Source organism: Oncorhynchus nerka, linkage group LG16, assembly GCF_034236695.1.
Source record: "Oncorhynchus nerka isolate Pitt River linkage group LG16, Oner_Uvic_2.0, whole genome shotgun sequence".
NCBI classification, from domain to species: Eukaryota; Metazoa; Chordata; class Actinopteri; order Salmoniformes; family Salmonidae; genus Oncorhynchus; species Oncorhynchus nerka.
In genome coordinates, this window is record NC_088411.1 from 45,300,888 (window position 1) to 45,328,195 (window position 27,308).

Genomic DNA, 27,308 nt, shown 5'->3' on the forward strand with positions numbered 1-27,308 from the left:
TAATAATAATAATATATATATATAATATGACATTCGAAAAGTCTTTATTCCTTTGGAACTTCTGTGAGTGTAACGTTTACTGTTAATTTCTTATTGATATTTCACTGTTGTTTATGTTCTATCTCACTTCTTTTTTTATGTTTGAAAATGTCTCCCAATATGACATCACAATACCCGATAATGACATCACAATACCCGATAATGACATCACAATAAAGCCTTTTGTATTGAATTGAATTGATATTTTGAATGCTAAGTTATTAAGGCTACCAACCTTAACTAGGAGAGACAACGGCTCCAACTTCAATTTGCAGCGAGGTGTGAAGTGAGATGTATGAGCCCAACAATGGCAGTAGAGTTTCACAGCCGCCCCCACCCAAATGCAGAGGTCTCTTTGGCCTCAGAGGTCATAGGTACAGTACCCCTTGGATGTAATTTTTTTTTTTTTATATAAATGACAAGGCACAGGAAGTACAAAACGAAGCTCCTCGTGGACAATCTAGAGATACTTTCTTGCTGACTGCTGCACATATGCAACTTAATCTTCCTCATAGACTATCCCCTGATACAGTGCTATATTAACCAGACCATCCCCTGATACAGTGCTATATTAACCAGACCATCCCCTGTTAGTGTTATATTAACCAGACCATCCCCTGATACAGTGCTATATTAACCAGACCATCCCCTGGTACAGTGCTATATTAACCAGACCATCCCCTGTTAGTGTTATATTAACCAGACCATCCCCTGGTACAGTGCTATATTAACCAGACCATCCCCTGTTAGTGTTATATTAACCAGACCATCCCCTGGTACAGTGCTATATTAACCAGACCATCCCCTGGTACAGTGCTATATTAACCAGACCATCCCCTATTACAGTGCTATATTAACCAGACTGCCCCCTGCTATATTAACCAGACCATCCCCTGGCACAGTGCTATATTAACCAGACCATCCCCTGTTAGTGTTATATTAACCAGACCATCCCCTGGCACAGTGCTATATTAACCAGACCATCCCCTGGTACAGTGCTATATTAACCAGACCATCCCCTGTTAGTGTTATATTAACCAGACCATCCCCTGATACAGTGCTATATTAACCAGACCATCCCCTGGCACAGTGCTATATTAACCAGACCATCCCCTGCTATATTAACCAGACCATCCCCTGGTACAGTGCTATATTAACCAGACCATCCCCTGGTACAGTGCTATATTAACCAGACCATCCCCTGCTATATTAACCAGACCATCCCCTGGTACAGTGCTATATTAACCAGACCATCCCCTGGTACAGTGCTATATTAACCAGACCATCCCCTGGTACAGTGCTGTATTAACCAGACCATCCCCTGGTACAGTGCTATATTAACCAGACCATCCCCTGCTATATTAACCAGACCATCCCCTGACACAGTGTTATATTAACCAGACCATCCCCTGGTACAGTGTTATATTAACCAGACCATCCCCTGGTACAGTGCTATATTAACCAGACCATCCCCTGCTATATTAACCAGACCATCCCCTGGTACAGTGCTATATTAACCAGACCATCCTCTGGCACAGTGCTATATTAACCAGACCATCCCCTGGCATGGCACAGTGCTATATTAACCAGACCATCCCCTGTTATATTAACCAGACCATCCCCTGGTACAGTGCTATATTAACCAGACCATCCCCTGGTACAGTGCTATATTAACCAGACCATCCCCTGGTACAGTGCTATATTAACCAGACCATCCCCTGGTACAGTGCTATATTAACCAGACCATCCCCTGGCATGGCACAGTGCTATATTAACCAGACCATCCCCTGGCACAGTGCTATATTAACCAGACCATCCCCTGGCATGGCACAGTGCTATATTAACCAGACCATCCCCTGGCATGACACAGTGCTATATTAACCAGACCATCCCCTGGCACAGTGCTATATTAACCAGACCATCCCCTGGCACAGTGCTATATTAACCAGACCATCCCCTGGCACAGTGCTATATTAACCAGACCATCCCCTGGTACAGTGCTATATTAACCAGACCATCCCCTGGTACAGTGTTATATTAACCAGACCATCCCCTGGTACAGTGTTATATTAACCAGACCATCCCCTGGTACAGTGCTATATTAACCAGACTATCCCCTGGCACAGTGCTATATTAACCAGACCATCCCCTGGTACAGTGCTATATTAACCAGACCATCCCCTGGTACAGTGTTATATTAACCAGACCATCCCCTGGCACAGTGCTATATTAACCAGACCATCCCCTGGCACAGTGTTATATTAACCAGACCATCCCCTGGCACAGTGCTATATTAACCAGACCATCCCCTGGCACAGTGTTATATTAACCAGACCATCCCCTGGCACAGTGCTATATTAACCAGACCATCCCCTGGTACAGTGCTATATTAACCAGACCATCCCCTGGTACAGTGCTATATTAACCAGACCATCCCCTGTTAGTGTTATATTAACCAGACCATCCCCTGTTAGTGTTATATTAACCAGACCATCCCCTGGTACAGTGCTATATTAACCAGACCATCCCCTGGCATGGCACAGTGCTATATTAACCAGACCATCCCCTGGCATGGCACAGTGCTATATTAACCAGACCATCCCCTGGTACAGTGCTATATTAACCAGACCATCCCCTGGTACAGTGCTATATTAACCATCCCCTGACACAGTGCTATATTAACCAGACCATCCCCTGACACAGTGCTATATTAACCAGACCATCCCCTGGCACAGTGCTATATTAACCAGACCATCCCCTGGCACAGTGTTATATTAACCAGACCATCCCCTGTTAGTGTTATATTAACCAGACCATCCCCTGGCACAGTGCTATATTAACCAGACCATCCCCTGGTACAGTGCTATATTAACCAGACCATCCCCTGACACAGTGCTATATTAACCAGACCATCCCCTGGCACAGTGCTATATTAACCAGACCATCCCCTGGTACAGTACTATATTAACCAGACCATCCCCTGGTACAGTACTATATTAACCAGACCATCCCCTGGTACAGTGCTATATTAACCAGACCATCCCCTATTACAGTGCTATATTAACCAGACCATCCCCTGGTACAGTGCTATATTAACCAGACCATCCCCTGGTACAGTGCTATATTAACCATCCCCTGACACAGTGCTATATTAACCAGACCATCCCCTGACACAGTGCTATATTAACCAGACCATCCCCTGGCACAGTGCTATATTAACCAGACCATCCCCTGGCACAGTGTTATATTAACCAGACCATCCCCTGGTACAGTGTTATATTAACCAGACCATCCCCTGGCACAGTGCTATATTAACCAGACCATCCCCTGGCACAGTGCTATATTAACCAGACCATCCCCTGGCACAGTGCTATATTAACCAGACCATCCCCTGTTAGTGTTATATTAACCAGACCATCCCCTGGTACAGTGCTATATTAACCAGACCATCCCCTGACACAGTGCTATATTAACCAGACCATCCCCTGGTACAGTGCTATATTAACCAGACCATCCCCTGGCACAGTGCTATATTAACCAGACCATCCCCTGGCATGGCACAGTGCTATATTAACCAGACCATCCCCTGGCATGGCACAGTGCTATATTAACCAGACCATCCCCTGGTACAGTGCTATATTAACCAGACCATCCCCTGGCATGACACAGTGCTATATTAACCAGACCATCCCCTGGCACAGTGCTATATTAACCAGACATACATTTAAGTCATTTAGCAGACGCTCTTATCCAGAGCGACTTACAAATTGGTGCTTTCACCTTATGACATCCAGTGGAACAGCCACTTTACAATAGTGCATCTAGGTCTTTTAAGGGGGGGAGGGGGAGAAGACCATCCCCTGGTACAGTGCTATATTAACCAGACCATCCCCTGGTACAGTGCTATATTAACCAGACCATCCCCTGGCATGGCACAGTGCTATATTAACCAGACCATCCCCTGGCACAGTGCTATATTAACCAGACCATCCCCTGGCACAGTGCTATATTAACCAGACCATCCCCTGGCGTGGCACAGTGCTATATTAACCAGACCATCCCCTGGCGTGGCACAGTGCTATATTAACCAGACCATCCCCTGGCATGACACAGTGCTATATTAACCAGACCATCCCCTGGCACAGTGCTATATTAACCAGACCATCCCCTGGCGTGGCACAGTGCTATATTAACCAGACCATCCCCTGGTACAGTGCTATATTAACCAGACCATCCCCTGGTACAGTGCTATATTAACCAGACCATCCCCTGGTACAGTGCTATATTAACCAGACCATCCCCTGGCATGGCACAGTGCTATATTAACCAGACCATCCCCTGGCACAGTGCTATATTAACCATCCCCTGACACAGTGCTATATTAACCAGACCATCCCCTGACACAGTGCTATATTAACCAGACCATCCCCTGGTACAGTGCTATATTAACCAGACCATCCCCTGGTACAGTGCTATATTAACCAGACCATCCCCTGGTACAGTGCTATATTAACCAGACCATCCCCTGGTACAGTGCTATATTAACCAGACCATCCCCTGGTACAGTGCTATATTAACCAGACCATCCCCTGGTACAGTGCTATATTAACCAGACCATCCCCTGGCACAGTGCTATATTAGCAGACCATCCCCTGGTACAGTGCTATATTAACCAGACCATCCCCTGGCACAGTGCTATATTAACCAGACCATCCCCTATTACAGTGCTATATTAACCAGACCATCCCCTGGTACAGTGCTATATTAACCAGACCATCCCCTGGTACAGTGCTATATTAACCAGACCATCCCCTGGCACAGTGCTATATTAACCAGACCATCCCCTGGTACAGTGCTATATTAACCAGACCATCCCCTGGCACAGTGCTATATTAACCAGACCATCCCCTATTACAGTGCACTGTTCCTAGACCGTCATTGAAAATAAGAATGTGTTCTTAACTGACTTGCCTGGTTAAATAAAGGTAAAAAAAAAAAATTTAAACAACTGTTCAGCTGAATGAAAGAGGGGGCTCTCTCCTGGTGACGACTCCCCCAGCCAGAGGGTGTCAGACCAGATCCATAAACAGCCCCACAGACGAGCAACCCCAAGCAGAGGGTCACCCAGGTGGAGCTCGAACAACAGGTCACCTTACTCCAGTCAACAGACCCAGACAACAGTCCAGCACAACAACACCCCCTCAACCAGACCCAGACAACAGTCCATCACCACAACACCCCCTGATCCAGACCCAGACAACAGTCCATCACAACAACACCCCCTCAACCAGACCCAGACAACAGTCCAGCACAACAACACCCCCTCAACCAGACCCAGACAACAGTCCAGCACAACAACACCCCCTCAACCAGACCCAGACAACAGTCCAGCACAACAACACCCCCTCAACCAGACCCATACAACAGTCCATCACAACAACACCCCCTCAATCAGACCCAGAGAGCTGGATGAGGAGAGAGACGTGCTTGCACTCTGGACTCTTGTAAAGACAGCATCAACAGGAAAAAGAGGAGGAGCAGAAGGAGACCCAGTGGCAGGAGAAGATGAGAGCACTTGAAGTTGCCAAAGAGAACAACCCATGAGAGATCTGGCCACCCCAGCAGAGAAGCTAGCAGAACAACCCTAGACTCTGACCACAGCCTCAACATCACAGCAGAACAGATCATTGAAGACCCATCAACCCAGGAGACACCACCCACTCCTAGAACCCATCCTGTCAAGCCCCTCCCACACACACTGAAGACCCATCAACCCAGGAGACACCACCCCCTCCTAGAACCCATCCTGTCAAGCCCCTCCCACACACACTGAAGACACAAAAAATCCACAGATTGTACTTCTTATGTACTCAAACAGGAAACAGGAAATAGATACAACAAAATACATTGTTCCCCAAACACACAGTGTCTAAACTCTGGTTTGTTTGGGCACCAAGACCTGCTATCTGAGGACCAACTAGGGTCACACAGACACATAAGAATTCACACAGAAACAAATGACCTGAGGGCAAAGCAGGGAAGTGTGGCCACAACACTCAAGGAAGTGACTGATAAAGCTTCTTCCACTTTCCCCGACTCACGAGTGGGGAAATGTCTACCCTGATTCCACAAAAATATTTCCACCCTGCTACGACACAGCGGGTAAACGTTTCCCTTGACTGTGTCTCAAAACCTAATGTCTACCTGGCCCACAACTCCACCCTGGAATTGGACAGCCTTTATGACCAGGTCCACCTCCACAAGCCCGCAGTCCCCACCTTCGCCCCTAAAAGACATCACCCTCAACCGCATCCCCAACACATTGCACAGGAGCAACAGAGCAACGGACACACAGCCCAGACCTGCGCGACCTGCGGGACATACACCTAACCTGGATGTGACACCATTCCCTCCCCCATATGCCGCCCTAGACACAACTATGACAAAACAACCAACATCACAACTCCTGCAGCTCAGTCTGTACATAGTCAATGGTAGACTTCAAGAGGACTCCAAAAGTAGGTACAGCTCATCCCTTTGCAGCAGTACTGAAGACTACTTTAAAAAAAATGTAACCTTTATTCAAAAAGTCGGTTAAGAACAAATTCTAATTTACAATGATGGCCTACCCCGGCAAAACCTTGACGACGCTGGACCAATTGTGCGACGCCCTATGCTAGTCCCAATCACACCCAGATGTGATGCAGCCTGGATTAAAACCAGGGACTGTAGTGACACCTCTTGCACTGAGATGCAGTGTCTTAGACCGCTGCGCCACCCAGGAAGCCACAGACCTAAACCCAGAGTCTCTCAGAGCATTCACAGTCAGCCCACTGACACCCTTATCAAACCATAGCCAAATCACAGCCTTCTTGAACAGAGCAATACCCAACCATGAGGAATCAAAGCCCAACAAACTGCATGCTATTAAGAAATGCTATAGATGGAAGGAAGATTGTGTAGAAAGCTACCAAAGAACAATTGGCCCAAAAAAACAAATCCAATCCCTCCTTAGACAACTCCCTGGACAAAATGTTCCCCTTCAATAGTGAAGGTGTAGCAGTAGAAAGCCTTGGACATTATATCATATCAGCTAACATATCATATGTATACAATTAAATAAATCAAGTAGAGGGCACACCCTTATTGACAAACAAACAAAACAAAACAAAAACAAAGTATCATACGACAGACCACGTATACACCCGGCACACCCTTATTGACAAACAAACAAAACAAAACAAAACAAAGTCTTCTCATGGTTTGTTGATATAGAAAAAATAGGCTTTTGACTCAATTTAGCACGAGGGCCTGCTGTATAAACTGATGGAAAGGTTTTTTTTTAGGAGGGGGCCTACGATGTTATAAAATAAATGTACGCCAACATATGTGTTCAAAATTGGCAATAAACACACAGATTTCTTCCCTCGGGGCCGGGGAGTGATACAGGGATGCAGCTTGAGCCCCGCCCTCTTCAAGATTTATATTAATGACTAGAATAGCAACTAGATTCTGAAATCAAATGTCTACTTTTTGCAGATTATCTGGTGCTTCTGTCCCAATTCAAGGCAATGCTACACCAGCACCTTGATCTTCTGTACAGATTCTGTCAGACTTGGGCTCAGTAAGAAAAAAATAATTGTGTTCCAAAAAAGGTACAGATGCCAGGACACTGTTGCCCTAGAGCACACATAGAGTTACACATACCTCAGCCTAAACATCAGCACCTCAGGTAACTTCCACAAGGCTGTGAACAATCTGAGAAACAAGACAAAAAAAAGGCTTGCTACGCAATCAAAATGAACATAAAATTTTACATCCCAATTAGGATCTGGCAAAAAGATACTCAGTTATAGAACCCATTGCCTTTTATGGTTGTGAGGTTTGGGGTCCACTCACCAACCAAGAATTCCCAAGAATGGGACAAACACCAAAGTGTGACTCTGCATGCAGAATTCTGCAAAAAAGATCCTCATCATACAAAGAAAACCCCCAAATAATGCATGCAGAGCAAAATTAGGACCCACTAATGATCGAAATCCAGAGAAATAGTTGTTAAATTCCACAACAACCTAAAGGAAAGCCCAAACCTTCCATCAGCCCTAACCTGTAATGACATGAACCTACAAAAAGAGTCCCCTCAGCCAGCTGGTTCTGGCTCTTTGTTCACAAATACAAACAGCACACAGAGCCCCAAGGACAACAACACAATTAGAGCCAAACCAATTTTGAGAACGCAAAAATAGAACTATTTGACACACTGGAAAAAATCAACCAAGAAACTGAGCAAATTTAAATTCTACCTTGCGCCTTAACAGAGCGTACATAGTAGCAGAATACGTCAGGTACTGTGAGTGACCCAAAACTAAGAAAAGCCTTGACTATTTACAGCCGTAGGCAGATCTGGCTCTCAAGAGAAGACAGGATATGACCCACAACATGAGGTGGAAACTGAGCTGCACTTCCTAAACCCCTGCCAAAATGTATGACCATATTAGAGACACATATTTTGCTCAAATTACCCACAAAGAATTCAAACAAAATGTTGACAAACTCCCGTATCTGTTAGTCGGAACACAGCAGCCGCAAAATGTGTCACCTGAAAAGGTCAACCAGTGGGTCAGAAACACCAATGTAAATATACTTACCTGTCTATTTATGTCCCCTCGTCGTTCATACATTCTACTAGTTGCACATTGTCACAACACTGTACATAGCTGATGTAAACAGTTTAAATGTTACACTACATTTACTGCTAATAATATAGGAATTTAAAAATTCTCTGTAATGATTGTGTCTGATTGTCTTTTGTCAATGTAAACACGGATAGAGGATAGAAAGAAAGGAAGTGAGAGAATCAACCTGTTCTGACCACACACAGGTCTGACAGAATCTGTCCTGAAAATCTAGGTGCTGCTGTAGGCCTTCCTTGGTTGGTGACAGAAGCACCAGATCATCGGCAAACAGTAGACATTTGACTTCAGATTCTAGTAGGGTGAGGCCGGGTGCTGCAGACTGTTCTAGTGCCCTCGCCAATTCGTTGATATATTTGTTGAAGAATATCTCTCTCCCTTTTTCTCTATTCCCTGTCCTCCTTCCCTCCCTCATCCTGCTAACTGTCACACACACACACACACACACACACACACACACACACACACACACACACACACACACACCGTCCTATATACGTCAGTGATTTCTTAGTGCTGTCCATTAGCACTTGGTGGCTTGATCTCTCTCTCTCTCTCTCTCTCTCTCTCTCTCTCTCTCTCTCTCTCTCTCTCTATCTGTTCTCTCTGGCCCTGTGAAGGAGAGAGGGAGGCCTGGGCCTGTTATGTAACACTGTATAGAGATGTACGGCTGCTCCTCATTCAGCTGGGCAGTCAGGCGAGAGAGATGGAGAGATAGAGGTGGAGAGGAAGAAATGGAGAGAGGGAGCAAGGGAGAGAGAGATGGAGGGAGGGAGGGAGATGGAGGGAGGGAGAGAGGGAGGGAGGGAGGGAGGTAGAGGGACTGCTGTGTTCCAGTTTCAACTGTTCTGCCTTATTATTATTCGACCATGCTGGTCATTTATGAACATTTGAACATCTTGGCCATGTTCTATAATAATCTCCACCCGGCACAGCCAGAAGAGGACTGGCCACCCCACATAGCCTGGTTCCTCTCTAGGTTTCTTCCTAGGTTTTGGCCTTTCTAGGGAGGTTTTCTAGCCACCGTGCTTCTACACCTGCATTGCTTGCTGTTTGGGGTTTTAGGCTGGGTTTCTGTACAGCACTTTGAGATATCAGCTGATGTACGAAGGGCTATATAAATAAATTTGATTTGATTTGATTTTAGAGGGAGAGAGGTGGAGAAAGAGATGGAGAGAGATAGAGGGAGAGAGGTGGAGAGAGGGAGTGTTTTAATCAGGGCTGAGTGAGGACTGATGATGCATTTTAATGAAGCAATACATTAATTAATTAATTTGATTCAATGGAACCTAGGAATCCCTGGAAAACAGCAGCAATTGTTGCTGATTGGACTCTACTAGCTAAAGGAATGAATGAATTTGATTCAATGGAACCTAGGAATCCCTGGAAAACAGCAGCAATTGTTGCTGATTGGACTCTACTAGCTAAAGGAATGAATGAATTTGATTCAATGGAACCTAGGAATCCCTGGAAAACAGCAGCAATTGTTAATTAATAATGAAGGGGAAAATCTCAATTAATTATATTGAAAAATCGAATGCAAATGTTCACAGTTAGATTACAATCACAGTCAACTTGTGCAGTCGGCAGTTTCATGGTATGTATAACGTTTGTGTCTCTGCTGTCTAGCAGTACCAGGACAGTAACATGCAGAAGTTGGTGCATGACCTCACCAGTTGTCTGGAACAGCGTCTGGACACTAAGCTGCTTCTCTATGACCTGTGTACCATCATCAAAACAGGTGGGTAACACACACACACACACACACACACACACACACACATACATACATACATACATACATACATACATACATACATACACATACACATACACATACACATACACATACACACACACACATACACACACACACACACACACACACACACACACACACACACACACATACACACTTACACACACACACACACATACAGTGAAGTCGGAAGTCTACATCGTTTTTCAACCACTCCACAAATGTCTTGTTAATAAACTATGATTTTGGCAAGTCGGTTAGGACATCTACCTTGTGCATGACACAATTTTTCCAACCATTGTTTACAGACAGATTATTTCACTTATATTTCACTTAATCACAATTCCAGTGGGTCAGAAGTTTACATACACTAAGTTGACTGTGCCTTTAAACAGCTTGGAAAATTTCAGAAAATGATGTCATGGCTTTAGAAGCTTCTGATAGGCTAATTGACATCATTTGAGTCAATTGGAGGTGTACCTGTGGATGTATTTCAAGGCCTACCTTCAAACTCGGTGTCTCTTTGCTTGACATCATGGGAAAATCAAAAGAAATCAGCCAAGATCTCAGAAAAAATATTGTAGACCTCCACAAGTCAGGTTCACCCTTGGGAGCAATTTCCATCACGTTCATCTGTACAAACAATAGTACGCAAGTATAAACACCATGGGACCAAGCAGCCATCATACCGCTCAGGAAGGAGACGCGTTCTGTCTCCTAGAGATGAACATACTTTGGTGCGAAAAGTGCAAATCAATTCCAGAACAACAGCAAAGGACCTTGTGAAGATGCTGGAGGAAACGGGTACAAAAGTATCTTTATCCACAGTAAAACGAGTCCTATATCGACAAAACCTGAAGAAGCCACTGCTCTAAAACCACCATAAAAAGCCAGACTACAGTTTGAAACTGCACATGGGGACAAAGATCATACTTGTTGGAGAAATGTCCTCTGGTCTGATGAAACAAAAATAGAACTGTTTGGCCATAATGACCATCATTATGTTTGGAGGAAAAAGGGTGAGGCTTGCAAGCTGAAGAACACCATCCCAACCGTGAAGCATGGGGGTGGCAGCATCATGTTGTGGGGGTGCTTGGCTGCAGGAGGGACTCTTGCACTTCACAAAATAGATGGCATCATGAGGGAGGAAAATTATGTGGATATATTGAAGCAACATATCAAGACATCAGTCAGGAAGTTAAAGCTTGGTCACAAATGGGTCTTCCAAATGAACAATGACCCCAAGCATACTTCCAAAGTTGTGGCAAAATGGCTTAAAGTCAACGTATTGGAGTGGCCATCACAAAGCCCTGACCTCAATCCTGTAGAAAATGTGTTGGCAGAAATGAAAAGTTTTGTGTGAGCAAGGAGGCCTACAAACCTGCTTCAGTTACACCAGCTCTGTCAGGAGGAATGGGCCAAAATTCACTCAACTTATTGTGGGAAGCTTGTGGAAGGCTACCCGAAACATTTGACCCCAAGTTAAACAATTTAAAGGCAATGCTACCAAATACTAATTGACTGTATGTAAACTTCTCACCCACTGGGAATGTGATGAAAGAAATAAAAGCTGAAATAAATCATTCTCTCTACTATTATTCTGACATTTCACATTCTTAAAATAAAGTGGTGATCCTAACTGACCTAAAACAGGGAATTTTTACGAGGATTAAGTGTCAGGAATTGTGAAAAACTGACTTTAAATATATTTGGCTAAGGTGTATGTAAACTTCATTCACACACACACCTACATTCACACATAGCACACGCACACTCACTCACTCACTCACTCACTCACTCACTCACTCACTCACTCACTCACTCACTCACTCACTCACTCACTCACTCACTCACCACAACACACACACATATTCACACATAGCACATGCACACTCACTCACTCACTCACTCACTCACTCACTCACTCACTCACTCACTCATAACACACACACATATTCACACATAGCACATGCACACTCACTCACTCACTCACTCACTCACTCACTCACTCACTCACTCACTCACTCACTCACTCACTCACTCACTCATAACACACACACATATTCACACATAGCACATGCACACTCACTCACTCACTCACTCACTCACTCACTCACTCACTCACTCACTCACTCACTCACTCACTCACTCACTCACTCACTCACTCACTCACTCACTCACTCACACATAACAGACATAAAACACACACACACACACCGGGTGGGTAAACCCGTCGTTGTAGCTAGCAGGGTAATCTGCCTTATCATATCCTCGCTTCACTACTTCATGACATCTCATACTGAAGACAGTTTCAGCCTGGTCCCAGATCTGGTCGTTATCTTGCCAACTCCAATGGTCCATTTTTGGTCACATTTGTTATGACAACAACCTTAGGTGTTCGCCATACAGCACAAACAGATCTGGGACCAGGGTGACACTAACCATACCATAGAAATACAATGTATAGAACTGGGACCAGGCTGACACTAACCATAGAAATACAATGTATAGAACTGGGACCATGCTGACACTAACCATAGAAATACAATGTATAGAACTGGGACCAGGCTGACACTAACCATAGAAATACAATGTATAGTACTGGGACCAGGCTGACACTAACCATACCATAGAAATACAATGTATAGAACTGGGACCAGGGTGACACTAACCATACCATAGAAATACAATGTATAGAACTGGGACCAGGCTGACACTAACCATAGAAATACAATGTATAGAACTGGGACCAGGCTGACACTAACCATACCATAGAAATACAATGTATAGAACTGCGACCAGGCTGACACTAACCATAGAAATACAATGTATAGACACTAACCATACCATAGAAAGACAATGCATAGAACGGGCGTCCCCTTTCAAGTCAATGATGGTAAAATGGGTGGACTGGCGGCCATTACGTGTGTACCCCCAGTAAGATGACAAAGGTTAAGACAACGGGATTCTAATATCCCATAATATTTTGCAACGGCGCTGGTCCCAGATTTGTGACGACGTTGTCTCAGTCTGTATGTTTTCGACCTAAAGCAGGAAGTAAAAGGAGGAAGCCTAGCCTACCCGGTTAAGAGAGTGTTAGGCCAGTAACCTAAAAGTTTGCTTGTTCAAATTCCCGAGCTGAAATTCCTTTCCGAACTGTAATATCTTATGTTTCACCGAGTCGTGGTTGAACGACAACATTAAGAACATACAGCTGGCGGGTTATACACTCTATCAGCAGGACAGAACAGCAGCCTCTGGTAAGACACGGGGCGGGGGCCTATGTTATACACTCTATCAGCAGGACAGAACAGCAGCCTCTGGTAAGACACGGGGCGGGGGCCTATGTTATACACTCTATCAGCAGGACAGCAGCCTCTGGTAAGACACGGGGCGGGGGCCTATGTTATACACTCTATCAGCAGGACAGAACAGCATCCTCTGGTAAGACACGGGGCGGGGGCCTATGTTATACACTCTATCAGCAGGACAGAACAGCAGCCTCTGGTAAGACACGGGGCGGGGGCCTATGTTATACACTCTATCAGCAGGACAGAACAGCAGCCTCTGGTAAGACACGGGGCGGGGCCTATGTTATACACTCTATCAGCAGGACAGAACAGCAGCCTCTGGTATGACACGGGGCGGGGGCCTATGTTATACACTCTATCAGCAGGACAGAACAGCAGCCTCTGGTAAGACACGGGGCGGGGGCCTATGTTATACACTCTATCAGCAGAACAGAACAGCAGCCTCTGGTAAGACACGGGGCGGGGGCCTATGTTATACACTCTATCAGCAGGACAGAACAGCAGCCTCTGGTAAGACACGGGGCGGGGGCCTATGTTATACACTCTATCAGCAGGACAGAAAGAACAGCAGCCTCTGGACAGACAGGGGGCGGGGGCCTATGTTATACACTCTATCAGCAGGACAGAACAGCAGCCTCTGGACAGACAGGGGGCGGGGGCCTGTGCATTTATGTAAACAACAGCTGGTGCATGATATCTAAGGAAGTTTTGAGGTTTTGCTCACCTGAGGTAGAGTATCTCATGATAAGCTGTAGACCACACTATCTACCAAGAGAGTTTTCATCAGTATTATTCGTAGTAGTCTACATACCACCACAGACCAATGCTGGCACTGAGATCGCGTTCAATGAGCTGTATAAGGCCATAAGCAAACAGGAAACCGCTCATCCAGAGGCGGCGCTCCTAGTGGCCGGGGACTTTAATGCAGGGAAACATAAATCAGTCTTACCTCATTTCTATCAGCATGTTAAATGTGCAACCAGAGGGGAAAACATTCTATTCCACCTTTACTCCACACACAGAGACGCTAACAAAGCTCTCCCTCGTACTCCATTTGGCAAATCTGACCATAATTCTATCCTCCTGATTCCTGCTTACAAGCAAAAATTAAAGCAGGAAGCAGCAGTGACTCGGAACAATAAAAAAGTGGTCAGATGAAGCAGATGCTAAGCTACAGGACTGTTTTGCTAGAACAGACTGGAATATGTTCCGGGATTATTCTGATGGCATTGAGGAGTACACCACATCAGTCACTGGCTTCATCAATAAGTGCATCGAGGACGTTGTCCCCACAGTAACTGTACGTACATACCCCAACCAGAAGCCTTGGATTACAGGCAACATCCGCACTGAGCTAAAGGGTAGATCTTCCGCTTTCAAGGAGTTCGGGACTATAACCCCGATGCTTATAAGAAATAGAAGCTGTTTTTCAGTCTGTCATTTTTGGTCACATTTTACAGCATCCGTAGGAGTTGGCTAGACAAACAGATCTGGGACCAGGCTAAGCTGACACTAACCATACTGTATATTATTAACAGCCTGCCCCCATAGCTAGCCATTCAATACATCCCCATACCATTTGGTCTGGTTGATGACCCATATTCCACATAGCTTAGAAGTCTCCTGGGACCACGGTGCATCATGATGCTGTGTCTACTGTGTCCAGTGACCCTGTCTGTGGCAGAGCTATGTGTGTGTGTGTGTGTGTGTGTGTGTGCTGGTAGAAGACTGTGACATTGCCGCAGTGCCCTGATGAGGCGTGGGAGGATTGGATGTGACAGGCTGTGCACTGCTCTGCGCTCCACCACGTAGCACACACACACACACACACACACACACACACACACACACACACACACACTAACACACACTAACACACACACACAGCAGATACTGTACACCACACCATCTGTGGAACTACAGATGGTAACTTTTCTCTTATCTCTTGTCTTTAATCAGCCACGAAAGCAGATGGATTTGCCCTTTATTTCATGGGAGAATGTAACAATGTAAGTAAACAATATATTCTGGCGAGGAGCACAGATCAACTACTCTGAGCTCCACTGATCTAGTCTAGTGAGCGATGAGTGTTAAAGCCACAATCCTTAATTAATGAACAATTAACAATGTACTATATACAGCGCCTTGCAAAAGTATTCATCCCCCTTGGCGTTTTTCCTATTTTGTTGCATTACAACCTGTAATTTAAATATATTTTTATTTGGATTTCATGTAATGGACATACACAAAATAGTCCAAATTGTTGAAGTAAAATGAAAAGTGGTGCATGTATATGTATTCACCCCCTTCGCTATGAAGCTCCTAAATAAGATCTGATGAAAATAATTACCTTCAGAAGTCACATAATAAGTTAAATAAAGTCCACCTGTGTGCAATCTAAGTGTCACATGATCTGTCACATGATCTCAGTATCACCTGTTCTGAAAGGCCCCAGAGTCTGCAACACCACCAAGCAAACGGCACCATGAAGACCAAGGAGCTCTCCAAACAGGTCAGGGACCAAGTTGTGGAGAAGTACAGATCAGGGTTGGGTTATAAAAAAATATCTGAAACTTTGAACATCCCACGGAGCACCATTAAATCCATTATTAAAAATGGAAAGAATATGGCACCACATCAAACCTGCCGAGAGAGGGCCACACACCAAAACTCACTAACCAAGCAAGGAGGGCATTATTCAGAGAGGCAACAAAGAGACCAAAGATAACCCTGAAGGAGCTGCAAAGCTCCACAGCGGAGATTGGAGTACCTGTCCATACCCGGACCACTTTAAGACGTACACTACACAGAGCTAGGCTTTACGGAAGAGTGGCCAGAAAAGAAAAAAATAATAATTGTGTTTGCCAAAAGGCATATCGGAAACTCCTCAAACATATGGAAGAAGGTACTCTGGTCAGATGAGACGAAAATGTAGCTTTTTGGCCATCGAGGAAAACGCTATGTCTGGCGCAAACCCAACACCTCTCATCACCCCGAGAACACCATCCCCACAGTGAAGCATGTTGGTGGCAGCATCATGCTGTGGGCATGTTTTTCATCGGCAGGGACTGGGTAACTGGTCAGAATTGAAGGAATGATAAATGACGCTAATTACAGGGAAATTATTGAGGGAAACCTGTTTCAGTCTTCCAACGATTTGAGACTGGGACAGAGGTTCACCTTCCAGCAGGACAATGACCCTTAGCATACTGCTAAAGCAACACTCGACTGGTTTAAGGGGAAACTTTTAAATGTCTTGGAATGGCCTAGTCAAAGCCCAGACCTCAATCCAATTGAGAATCTGTGGTATGACTTAAAGATTGCTGTACACCAGCAGAACCCATCCAACTTGAAGGAGCTGGAGCAGTTTTGCCTTGAAGAATGGGTACAAATCCCAGTGGCTAGATGTGCCAAGTTTATAGAGACATACCCCAAGAGACTTGCAGCTGTAATTGCTGCAAAAGGTGGCTCTACAAAGTATTGACTTTGGGGGGGTGAATAGTTATGCATGCAGTTTCCATTTTTTTAGTCTTATTTCTTGTTAGGTTTCACAATAAAAAACATATTTTGCATCTTCAAAGTGGTTGTTGTGTAAATCAAATGATTTAAACCTCCCAAAAAATCTATTATAATTCCAGGTTGTAAGGCAACACAATAGGAAAAATGCCAAGGGGGGTGAATACTTTCGCAAGTCACTGTATCCTCAATAATAAATGTGTGTACATCATTAATTGAAATGAAAATATAGCAGATTGCACCTTTTAAGTGAGTCATTGAGTGTATCCCGTATCTCATCTCAGAGTTTGTGTTAGTTATTCTGTTAATGACCAACATGATGTAGTGTATAGAAAGCGGTTGAGTGTCTCTCTGGTCCTTCCTGATTGAGTGTGTCCCATGTTCATCTCTCTCTCTCTCTGGTCCTTCCTGATTGAGTGTGTCCCATGTTCATCTCTCTCTCTCTCTGGTCCTTCCTGATTGAGTGTGTCCCATGTTCATCTCTCTCTCTCTGGTCCTTCCTGATTGAGTGTGTCCCATGTTCATCTCTCTCTCTCTCTGGTCCTTCCTGATTGAGTGTGTCCATGTTCATCTCTCTCTCTCTGGTCCTTCCTGATTGAGTGTGTCCCATGTTAATCTCTCTCTCTCTCTCTCTGGTCCTTCCTGATTGAGTGTGTCCCATGTTCATCTCTCTCTCTCTGGTCCTTCCTGATTGAGTGTGTCCATGTTCATCTCTCTCTCTCTGGTCCTTCCTGATTGAGTGTGTCCATGTTCATCTCTCTCTCTCTGGTCCTTCCTGATTGAGTGTGTCCATGTTCATCTCTCTCTCTGGTCCTTCCTGATTGAGTGTGTCCATGTTCATCTCTCTCTCTCTGGTCCTTCCTGATTGAGTGTGTCCAGGTCCTTCCTGATTGAGTGTGTCCATGTTCATCTCTCTCTCTCTGGTCCTTCCTGATTGAGTGTGTCCCATGTTCATCTCTCTCTCTCTGGTCCTTCCTGATTGAGTGTGTCCATGTTCATCTCTCTCTCTGGTCCTTCCTGATTGAGTGTGTCCATGTTCATCTCTCTCTCTCTGGTCCTTCCTGATTGAGTGTGTCCATGTTCATCTCTCTCTCTCTCTGGTCCTTCCTGATTGAGTGTGTCCATGTTCATCTCTCTCTCTCTCTGGTCCTTCCTGATTGAGTGTGTCCATGTTCATCTCTCTCTCTGGTCCTTCCTGATTGAGTGTGTCCCATGTTCATCTCTCTCTCTCTGGTCCTTCCTGATTGAGTGTGTCCATGTTCATCTCTCTCTCTGGTCCTTCCTGATTGAGTGTGTCCATGTTCATCTCTCTCTCTCTGGTCCTTCCTGATTGAGTGTGTCCAGGTCCTTCCTGATTGAGTGTGTCCATGTTCATCTCTCTCTCTCTGGTCCTTCCTGATTGAGTGTGTCCCATGTTCATCTCTCTCTCTCTGGTCTCTCGTCAGAGTGTGTGTTTGTTTAAACCAACGGTGGCTGAGGACGGTCCTCCCACCCTCATCCCAGCTGGCCCGGTCACGTTTGGGACCACCATCGCCACACACGTGGCCACAACACGCCAAACTCTGCTAGTAAAGGACATCACAGGGGTGAGATTCAACATATTATAAATATAACCCTAACCCAAACATCCTAACCCAAACACCCTAACCCAAAACACTGCTAGTAGAGGATATCACAGGGGTGAGATTCAACATATTATAAATATAACCCGAACCCAAAACCCGAACCCAAGACCCGAAATGCTTTGACCTCATAACCCCTGACGTCTGTGTGTGCAGGATATTTAGGGATTCAAACTCATGTTCACTCTGTCCTTTACCTTCTCATCCTCACCACCCTTTAACACCTCTGTCCTTTACCTTCTCATCCTCACCACCCTTTAACCTTTGAACCTTGACCTGTAGATTCTAATCTCTCTCTCTCTCTCTCTCTCTCTCTCTCTCTCTCTCTCTCTCTCTCTCTCTCTCTGCTCTGTGTGTCTCTCTGTGTCTCTCTCTCTCTCTGTGTCTCTCTCTCTCTCTCTCTCTCTCTCTCTCTGTCCCTCTCTCTCTCTCTCTCTCTCTCTCTCTCTCTCTCTCTCTCTGTCTCTCTCTCTGTCTCTCTCTCTCTCTCTCTCTCTCTCTGTCTCTCTCTCTGTCTCTCTCTCTCTCTCTCTGTCTCTCTCTCTCTCTCTCTCTCTCTGTGTCTCTCTCTGTCTCTCTCTCTCTCTCTCTCTCTGTCTCTCTCTCTCTCTCTCTCTGTCTCTCTCTCTCTGTCTCTCTCTCTCTCTCTCTCTCTCTCTCTCTCTCTCTCTCTCTCTCTCTCTCTCTCTCTCTCTCTCTCTCTCTCTGTGTCTCTCTCTGTCTCTCTCTCTGTCTCTCTCTCTCTCTCTGTCTCTCTCTGTCTCTCTCTGTCTCTCTGTCTCTCTCTCTCTGTCTCTCTCTGTCTCTCTCTCTCTCTCTCTCTCTCTAGGACCAGCGTTTCCCAGAAGGCACAGGTCAGGACTCAGACTCAGGGATTCATGTTCATTCTGTCCTGTGCCTCCCCATTCTCACGGCCATCGGTGACCTCATAGCTATCCTGGAGCTGCATCGGCACTGGGGCAACGAGCCCTTCAATACCAGCAACCAGGAGGTACATGCGCGCATGAACACACACGTACAGACACACTAACACGAACACACACACACACACACCAAACCTGTCTGTGTAAACAGAGCGTATGACTGTCGAGGGCAATTTCTTCCTGTAAAGGATATAGGAGGTCATAAAGAAAGAAGCAGGGAGCCCCTTAGGATCAGACCGAGGTTTTTGTAAGGTAGCCTAGTGGTTAGAAAGTTGAGCCAGTAACCAAAAGGTTGCTGGTTCGAATCCCTGAGCCGACGAGGTAAAAATCTGTCGTTCTGCCCCCGAGCAAGGCTGTTGACACACAGTTCCCTGGGTGCTGAAGACGTGGATGTCGATTAAGGCATCCCCCCCCTGCACCTCTCTGATTCAGAGGTTAAATACAGAAGACACATTTCAGTTGAATGCATTCAGTTGTACAACTGACTAGGTATCCCCCCTTTCCATTAGTTCATAAGGAGAGCAGCAGTTAGTCCCTGAAGATTCTGCTATTCGCTCCTAATGAGCCAATCAGAGACGTGTATAGATGGCAGGCACTGAGGGGTTTTAAGTAGTTAGTGGGACAAGTCGGTTGTAATAATAACGTTATAAGAACGTCAACGTTGTGTTGACGTCTTTTCAACCAGTTTTGCCTACTGGGATATTACGTTGCAGGCATTATTCAGAGAGGGCTTTAGATAAACACGCAGGATGAGGAAACGCTGAGAATACTAATTATATGATGAACGTTACGCATATTCATGTGATAGTTTGCTTTATGTGTATATTAATAAATAAACTGTCAAATTTAAAAACATATTACCCTTTTTTTTCTTTATTTCTTTTACTTGACTGTAATCATTTTTTACTTCTAGAACTTTGTACTTTTAATTTTATTATTATTATTATTGTAAAAAAAAACAGCTAAATGTTGACGATGCTATGTGTTTTTAATCTATCTTCCCAGGGGACTACAGATGAAAACTAACCGGCTGGCTAAATCTGGCACATTTACAGAACTGTTCATTGATGTGTATTGTCCCTTTTCAAATAAATACATTAAAATGATTTTCTTTTTTTTAAGGTTGCGACAGCGTGTTTAGCATGGGCATCTGTAGCTATTCACCAAGTACAGGTCAGCATTGGATTATTGAATGTGGTTTTTTTTTCAGTTAAAAAAAATGTTTCCGTATGTCTCAGGTGTATTTGGTTACAAATGCTTTAAAACACTCTTGATAAATGCTTTAAAACACTGTTGATAAATGCTTTAAAACACACTCTTGATAAATGCTTTAAAACACACTCTTGATAAATGCTTTAAAACACTCTTGATAAATGCTTTAAAACACACTCTTGATAAATGCTTGATAACACACTCTTGATAAATGCTTTAAAACACACTGTTGATAAATGCTTGATAACACACTGTTGATAAATGCTTGATAACACACTCTTGATAAATGCTTTAAAACACACTCTTGATAAATGCTTGATAACACACTCTTGATAAATGCTTGATAACACACTGTTGATAAATGCTTTAAAACACACTCTTGATAAATGCTTGATAAGTAGCACGTGGTCATTGGGATAGAGTTGTGTCTGCTGTGAACATGATAACCTACTGTTGTGTTTCAATACTTCATTGGCTCAAATAACGCTCATAGTACAATTGCACATGTACGTTTGTCCGGGGTCTCATGATGGTGTTTGTGTGAAGCAGAACTCCCCTGTGACTGGGTAGGTCTCAGTCTAATCAACCCTAAAGCCTTTTTACACTTGACCCCCCAAGGGCCGTCATTATGGCGTGTAAAGAGCCTTGTGGTTTGTACCTACGTGAAAGGTACAGTGTCCCAAAGCATCCTGGGTCACAGTGGGTTTCTCTCACGTTTCTGTCCGTTCACAAATACACCATTTTGTTACAGCAGTCTGCACTGATTTAAGGCAACGGTCTCTCTCTCTCTCTCTCTCTCTCTCTCTCTCTCTCTCTCTCTCCCGCTCTGTCTCTCTCTCCCGCTCTCTCTCTCTCCCGCTCTCTCTCTCTCCCGCTCTCTCTCACCCGCTCTCTCTCTCTCCCGCTCTGTCTCTCTCTCCCGCTCTGTCTCTCTCTCCCGCTCTGTCTCTCTCTCGCGCTCTCTCTCTCTCCCGCTCTGTCTCTCTCTCCCCTCTCTCTCTCTCTCCCGCTCTCTCTCTCTCCCGCTCTGTCTCTCTCTCCCGCTCTGTCTCTCTCTCGCGCTCTCTCTCTCTCCCGCTCTGTCTCTCTCTCCCGCTCTGTCTCTCTCTCTCCCGCTCTCTCTCTCTCCCGCTCTCTCTCCCGCTCTCTCTCTCTCTCCCGCTCTGTCTCTCTCTCCTCTCTCTCCTCTCTCTCCCGCTGTCTCTCTCCTCTCTCTCCCGCTCTGTCTCTCTCTCCCTCTCTCTCTCTCCCGCTCTCTCTCTCTCTGTCTCTCCCCGCTCTGTCTCTCTCCCGCTCTCTCTCTCTCCCGCTCTGTCTCTCTCCCGCTCTGTCTCTCTCTCCGCTCTCTCTCTCTCTCCCTCTCTCTCTCCCGCTCTCTCTCTCTCTCTCCGCTCTGTCTCTCCCGCTCTGTCTCTCTCTCCCGCTCTCTCTCTGTCTCTCTCTCCCGCTCTGTCTCTCTCCCCGCTCTCTCTCTCTCTCCCCTCTGTCTCTCCCGTCTGTCTCTCTCCCCGCTCTCTCTCTGTCTCTCTCCCGCTCTGTCTCTCCCGCTCTCTCTCTCTCCCGCTCTGTCTCTCCCCCGCTCTCTCCCGCTCTGTCTCTCTCTCCCGCTCTGTCTCTCCCGCTCTCTCTCTCTCTCCCGCTCTCTCTCTCCCGCTCTGTCTCTCTCTCCCGCTCTCTCTCTCTCTCTCTCTCCCGCTCTCTCTCCCGCTCTGTCTCTCTCTCCCGCTCTCTCTCTCTCTCTCCCGCTCTGTCTTTCTCCCGCTCTCTCTCTCTCCTGCTCTCTCTCTCCCGCTCTGTCTCTCCCTCTTTCTCTCCCCCACCCCCCTCTCGCTCACGCTGTAATCCTGCTGTTGACACTTAAACAAAGTGCTAACTAACTGTTAGCATGCCATCGTTGACGTTAGTTTGAAAGCTGAACATCTGACGTGTTGTTTTTGTACCCCCAGGTGTGCAGAGGCCTAGCCAAACAGACGGAGCTCAATGACTTCCTGCTAGAAGTGTCAAAGTAAGGTTGTCTCAATGACTTCCTGCTAGAGGTGTCAAAGTAAGGTTGTCTCAATGACTTCCTGCTAGAGGTGTCAAAGTAAGGTTCTCTCAATGACTTCCTGCTAGAGGTGTCAAAGTAAGGTTGTCTCAATGACTTTCTACTAGAGGTGTCAAAGTAAGGTTGTCTCAATGACTTTCTACTAGAGGTGTCAAAGTAAGGTTGTCTCAATGACTTCCTGCTAGAGGTGTCAAAGTAAGGTTGTCTCAATGACTTCCTGCTAGAGGTGTCAAAGTAAGGTTGTCTCAATGACTTCCTGCTAGAAGTGTCAAAGTAAAGGTTGTCTCAATGACTTCCTGCTAGAGGTGTCAAAGTAAGGTTGTCTCAATGACTTTTAATTCATTTAGAAATGTGACACTTCTGTCTTGTAGCACATATACTAATGTCGGATTTTAACTTGATCACTCTTTTTGTCAAGGAGAATTTTCCTGGGGGGGGGGTTGACTAGGTTTTAACTCCACCCCTGTTCCTGGAGAGATACCGTCCTGTAGGTTTTAACTCCAACCCTGTTCCTGGAGAAATACCGTCCTGTAGGTTTTAACTCCAACCCTGTTCCTGGAGAGATACACTCCTGTAGGTTTTAACTCCATCCCTGTTCCTGGAGAGAGACCATCCTGTAGGTTTTATCTCCAACCCTGTTCCTGGAGAGATACACTCCTGTAGGTTTTAACTCCATCCCTGTTCCTGGAGAGAGACCCTCCTGTAGGTTTTAACTCCAACCCTGTTCCTGGAGAGATACCCTCCTGTAGGTTTTAACACCATCCCTGATCCTGGAGAGATACCCACCTGTAGGTTTTAACTCCATCCCTGTTCCTGGAGAGATACCCTCCTGTAGGTTTTAACTCCATCCCTGAGAAGAACTGAAACAGAAGAACTGAAACATTTGGATGTGAACGTCTGGGTCAGTTGACAGCCTCATTCATCTATTTCAGTAGTTCTAGTCCACTGACTGGCCTATTAAATCACTGTCTTGCACAAATCAATGAACCGTCATCCAGCTTCATGGATCGAAAGAGGCGCGTAATTCCAGTGCATATAATAGGCCGACTGTATAATAGGCCGTCCAATCACAGGTAGACCAACAATCCTATATTTAAGATTAATACACCCACTAGCCCTGATGCTTTTGTCAAGCGCTGTCGGGACCACCATTAAGTGCTGTCTGGTCCACCATTAAGCGCTGTCGGGACCATCATTAAGCGCTGTCGGGACCACCATTAAGTGCTGTCGGGACCACCATTAAGCGCTGTCGGGACAACCATTAAGCGCTGTCGGGACCACCATAAAGTGCTGTCGGGACCACCATTAAGCGCTGTCGGGACCACCATTAAGCGCTGTCGGGACCACCATTAAGTGCTGTCGGGACCACCATTAAGCACTGTCGGGACAACCATTAAGCGCTGTCGGGACCACCATAAAGTGCTGTTGGGACCACCATTAAGCGCTGTCGGGACCACCATTGTTATCGTTTATTTAACGAGGCAAGTCAGTTAAGAACAAAGTCTTATTTACAATGAAGGCCAACACGGGCCCAACCCGGACGACGCCGGGCCAATTGTGAGCTGCCTTATGGGACTCCCAATCACAGCCAGTTGTGATACATCCTGGATTCGAACCGGGGTGTCTGTAGTGACAGCCTCAAGCACTGAGATGCAGTGCCTTAGACCGCTGCGCCACTCTGGAGCTATTGGACAGGTATAAATTGTAAAAAATAAATTGCTGTTTGGGTCATGGGGTGGGGGCGTTCCAATGAGTTGGGTCATTTGGTGGGGGCGTTCCAATGAGTTGGGTCATGGGGTGGGGCGTTCCAATGAGTTGGGTCATGGGGTGGGGGCGTTCCAATGAGTTGGGTCATGGGGTGGGGCGTACCAATGAGTTGGGTCATGGGGTGGGGCGTTCCAATGAGTTGGGTCATGGGGTGGGGGCGTTCCAATGAGTTGGGTCTTGGGGTGGGGGCGTTCCAATGAGTTGGGTCATGGGGTGGGGGCGTTCCAATGAGTTGGGTCATGGGGTGGGGGCGTTCAATGAGTTGGGTCATGGGGTGGGGGCGTTCCAATGAGTTGGGTCATGGGGTGGGGGCGTTCCAATGAGTTGGGTCATGGGGTGGGGCGTACCAATGAGTTGGGTCATGGGGTGGGGGCGTTCCAATGAGTTGGGTCATGGGGTGGGGGCGTTCCAATGAGTTGGGTCTTGGGGTGGGGGCGTTCCAATGAGTTGGGTCATGGGGTGGGGGCGTTCCAATGAGTTGGGTCATGGGGTGGGGGCGTTCCAATGAGTTGGGTCATGGGGTGGGGCGTTCCAATGAGTTGGGTCATGGGGTGGGGGCGTTCCATTTACATTACATTTAAGTCATTTAGCAGACGCTCTTATCCAGAGCGACTTACAAATTGGTGCATTCACCTTATGACATCCAGTGGAACAGTAGTGCATCTAAATATTTTAAGGGGAGGGGGTGAGAGGGATTACTTTATCCTATCCTAGGTATTCCTTAAAGAGGTGGGGTTTCAGGTGTCTCCGGAAGGTGGTGATTGACTCCGCTGTCCTGGCGTCGTGAGGGAGTTTGTTCCACCATTGGGGGGCCAGAGCAGCGAACAGTTTTGACTGGGCTGAGCGGGAACTGTACTTCCTCAGTGGTAGGGAGGCGAGCAGGCCAGAGGTGGATGAACGCAGTGCCCTTGTTTGGGTGTAGGGCCTGATCAGAGCCTGGAGGTACTGAGGTGCCGTTCCCCTCACAGCTCCGTAGGCAAGCACCATGGTCTTGTAGCGGATGCGAGCTTCAACTGGAAGCCAGTGGAGGGAGCGGAGGAGCGGGGTGACGTGAGAGAACTTGGGAAGGTTGAACACCAGACGGGCTGCGGCGTTCTGGATGAGTTGTAGGGGTTTAATGGCACAGGCAGGGAGCCCAGCCAACAGCGAGTTGCAGTAATCCAGACGGGAGATGACAAGTGCCTGGATTAGGACCTGCGCCGCTTCCTGTGTGAGGCAGGGTCGTACTCTGCGGATGTTGTAGAGCATGAACCTACAGGAACGGGCCACCGCCTTGATGTTAGTTGAGAACGACAGGGTGTTGTCCAGGATCACGCCAAGGTTCTTAGCGCTCTGGGAGGAGGACACAATGGAGTTGTCAACCGTGATGGCGAGATCATGGAACGGGCAGTCCTTCCCGGGAGGAAGAGCAGCTCCGTCTTGCCGAGGTTCAGCTTGAGGTGGTGATCCGTCATCCACACGGATATGTCTGCCAGACATGCAGAGATGCGATTCGCCACCTGGTCATCAGAAGGGGGAAAGGAGAAGATTAATTGTGTGTCGTCTGCATAGCAATGATAGGAGAGACCATGTGAGGTTATGACAGAGCCAAGTGACTTGGTGTATAGCGAGAATAGGAGAGGGCCTAGAACAGAGCCCTGGGGACACCAGTGGTGAGAGCACGTGGTGTGGAGACGGATTCTCGCCACGCCACCTGGTAGGAGCGACCTGTCAGGTAGGACGCAATCCAAGCGTGGGCCGCGCCGGAGATGCCCAACTCGGAGAGGGTGGAGAGGAGGATCTGATGGTTCACAGTATCGAAGGCAGCCGATAGGTCTAGAAGGATGAGAGCAGAGGAGAGAGAGTTAGCTTTAGCAGTGCGGAGCGCCTCCGTGATACAGAGAAGAGCAGTCTCAGTTGAATGACTAGTCTTGAAACCTGACTGATTTGGATCAAGAAGGTCATTCTGAGAGAGATAGCGGGAGAGCTGGCCAAGGACGGCACGTTCAAGAGTTTTGGAGAGAAAAGAAAGAAGGGATACTGGTCTGTAGTTGTTGACATCGGAGGGATCGAGTGTAGGTTTTTCAGAAGGGGTGCAACTCTCGCTCTCTTGAAGACGGAGGGGACGTAGCCAGCGGTCAGGGATGAGTTGATGAGCGAGGTGAGGTAAGGGAGAAGGTCTCCGGAAATGGTCTGGAGAAGAGAGGAGGGGATAGGGTCAAGCGGGCAGGTTGTTGGGCGGCCGGCCGTCACAAGACGCGAGATTTCATCTGGAGAGAGAGGGGAGAAAGAGGTCAGAGCACAGGGTAGGGCAGTGTGAGCAGAACCAGCGGTGTCGTTTGACTTAGCAAACGAGGATCGGATGTCGTCGACCTTCTTTTCAAAATGGTTGACGAAGTCATCTGCAGAGAGGGAGGAGGGGTGGAGGGGGAGGAGGATTCAG

General features: G+C 46.5%; 1 protein-coding gene across 1 annotated transcript in view; it reads left to right on the forward strand.

The window, feature by feature from the left end:
* Positions 1-27,308, forward strand: part of LOC115127045 (cAMP and cAMP-inhibited cGMP 3',5'-cyclic phosphodiesterase 10A-like) — a 129,020-nt gene that overhangs the window by 37,943 nt on the left and 63,769 nt on the right. The window contains exons 4-9 of the mRNA XM_065002334.1: positions 10,362-10,473; positions 15,762-15,811; positions 18,764-18,904; positions 19,770-19,931; positions 20,986-21,036; positions 23,022-23,080. Coding sequence (XP_064858406.1) covers positions 10,362-10,473; positions 15,762-15,811; positions 18,764-18,904; positions 19,770-19,931; positions 20,986-21,036; positions 23,022-23,080 — 575 coding nt within the window. The remainder of the gene's footprint in view (positions 1-10,361; positions 10,474-15,761; positions 15,812-18,763; positions 18,905-19,769; positions 19,932-20,985; positions 21,037-23,021; positions 23,081-27,308) is intronic.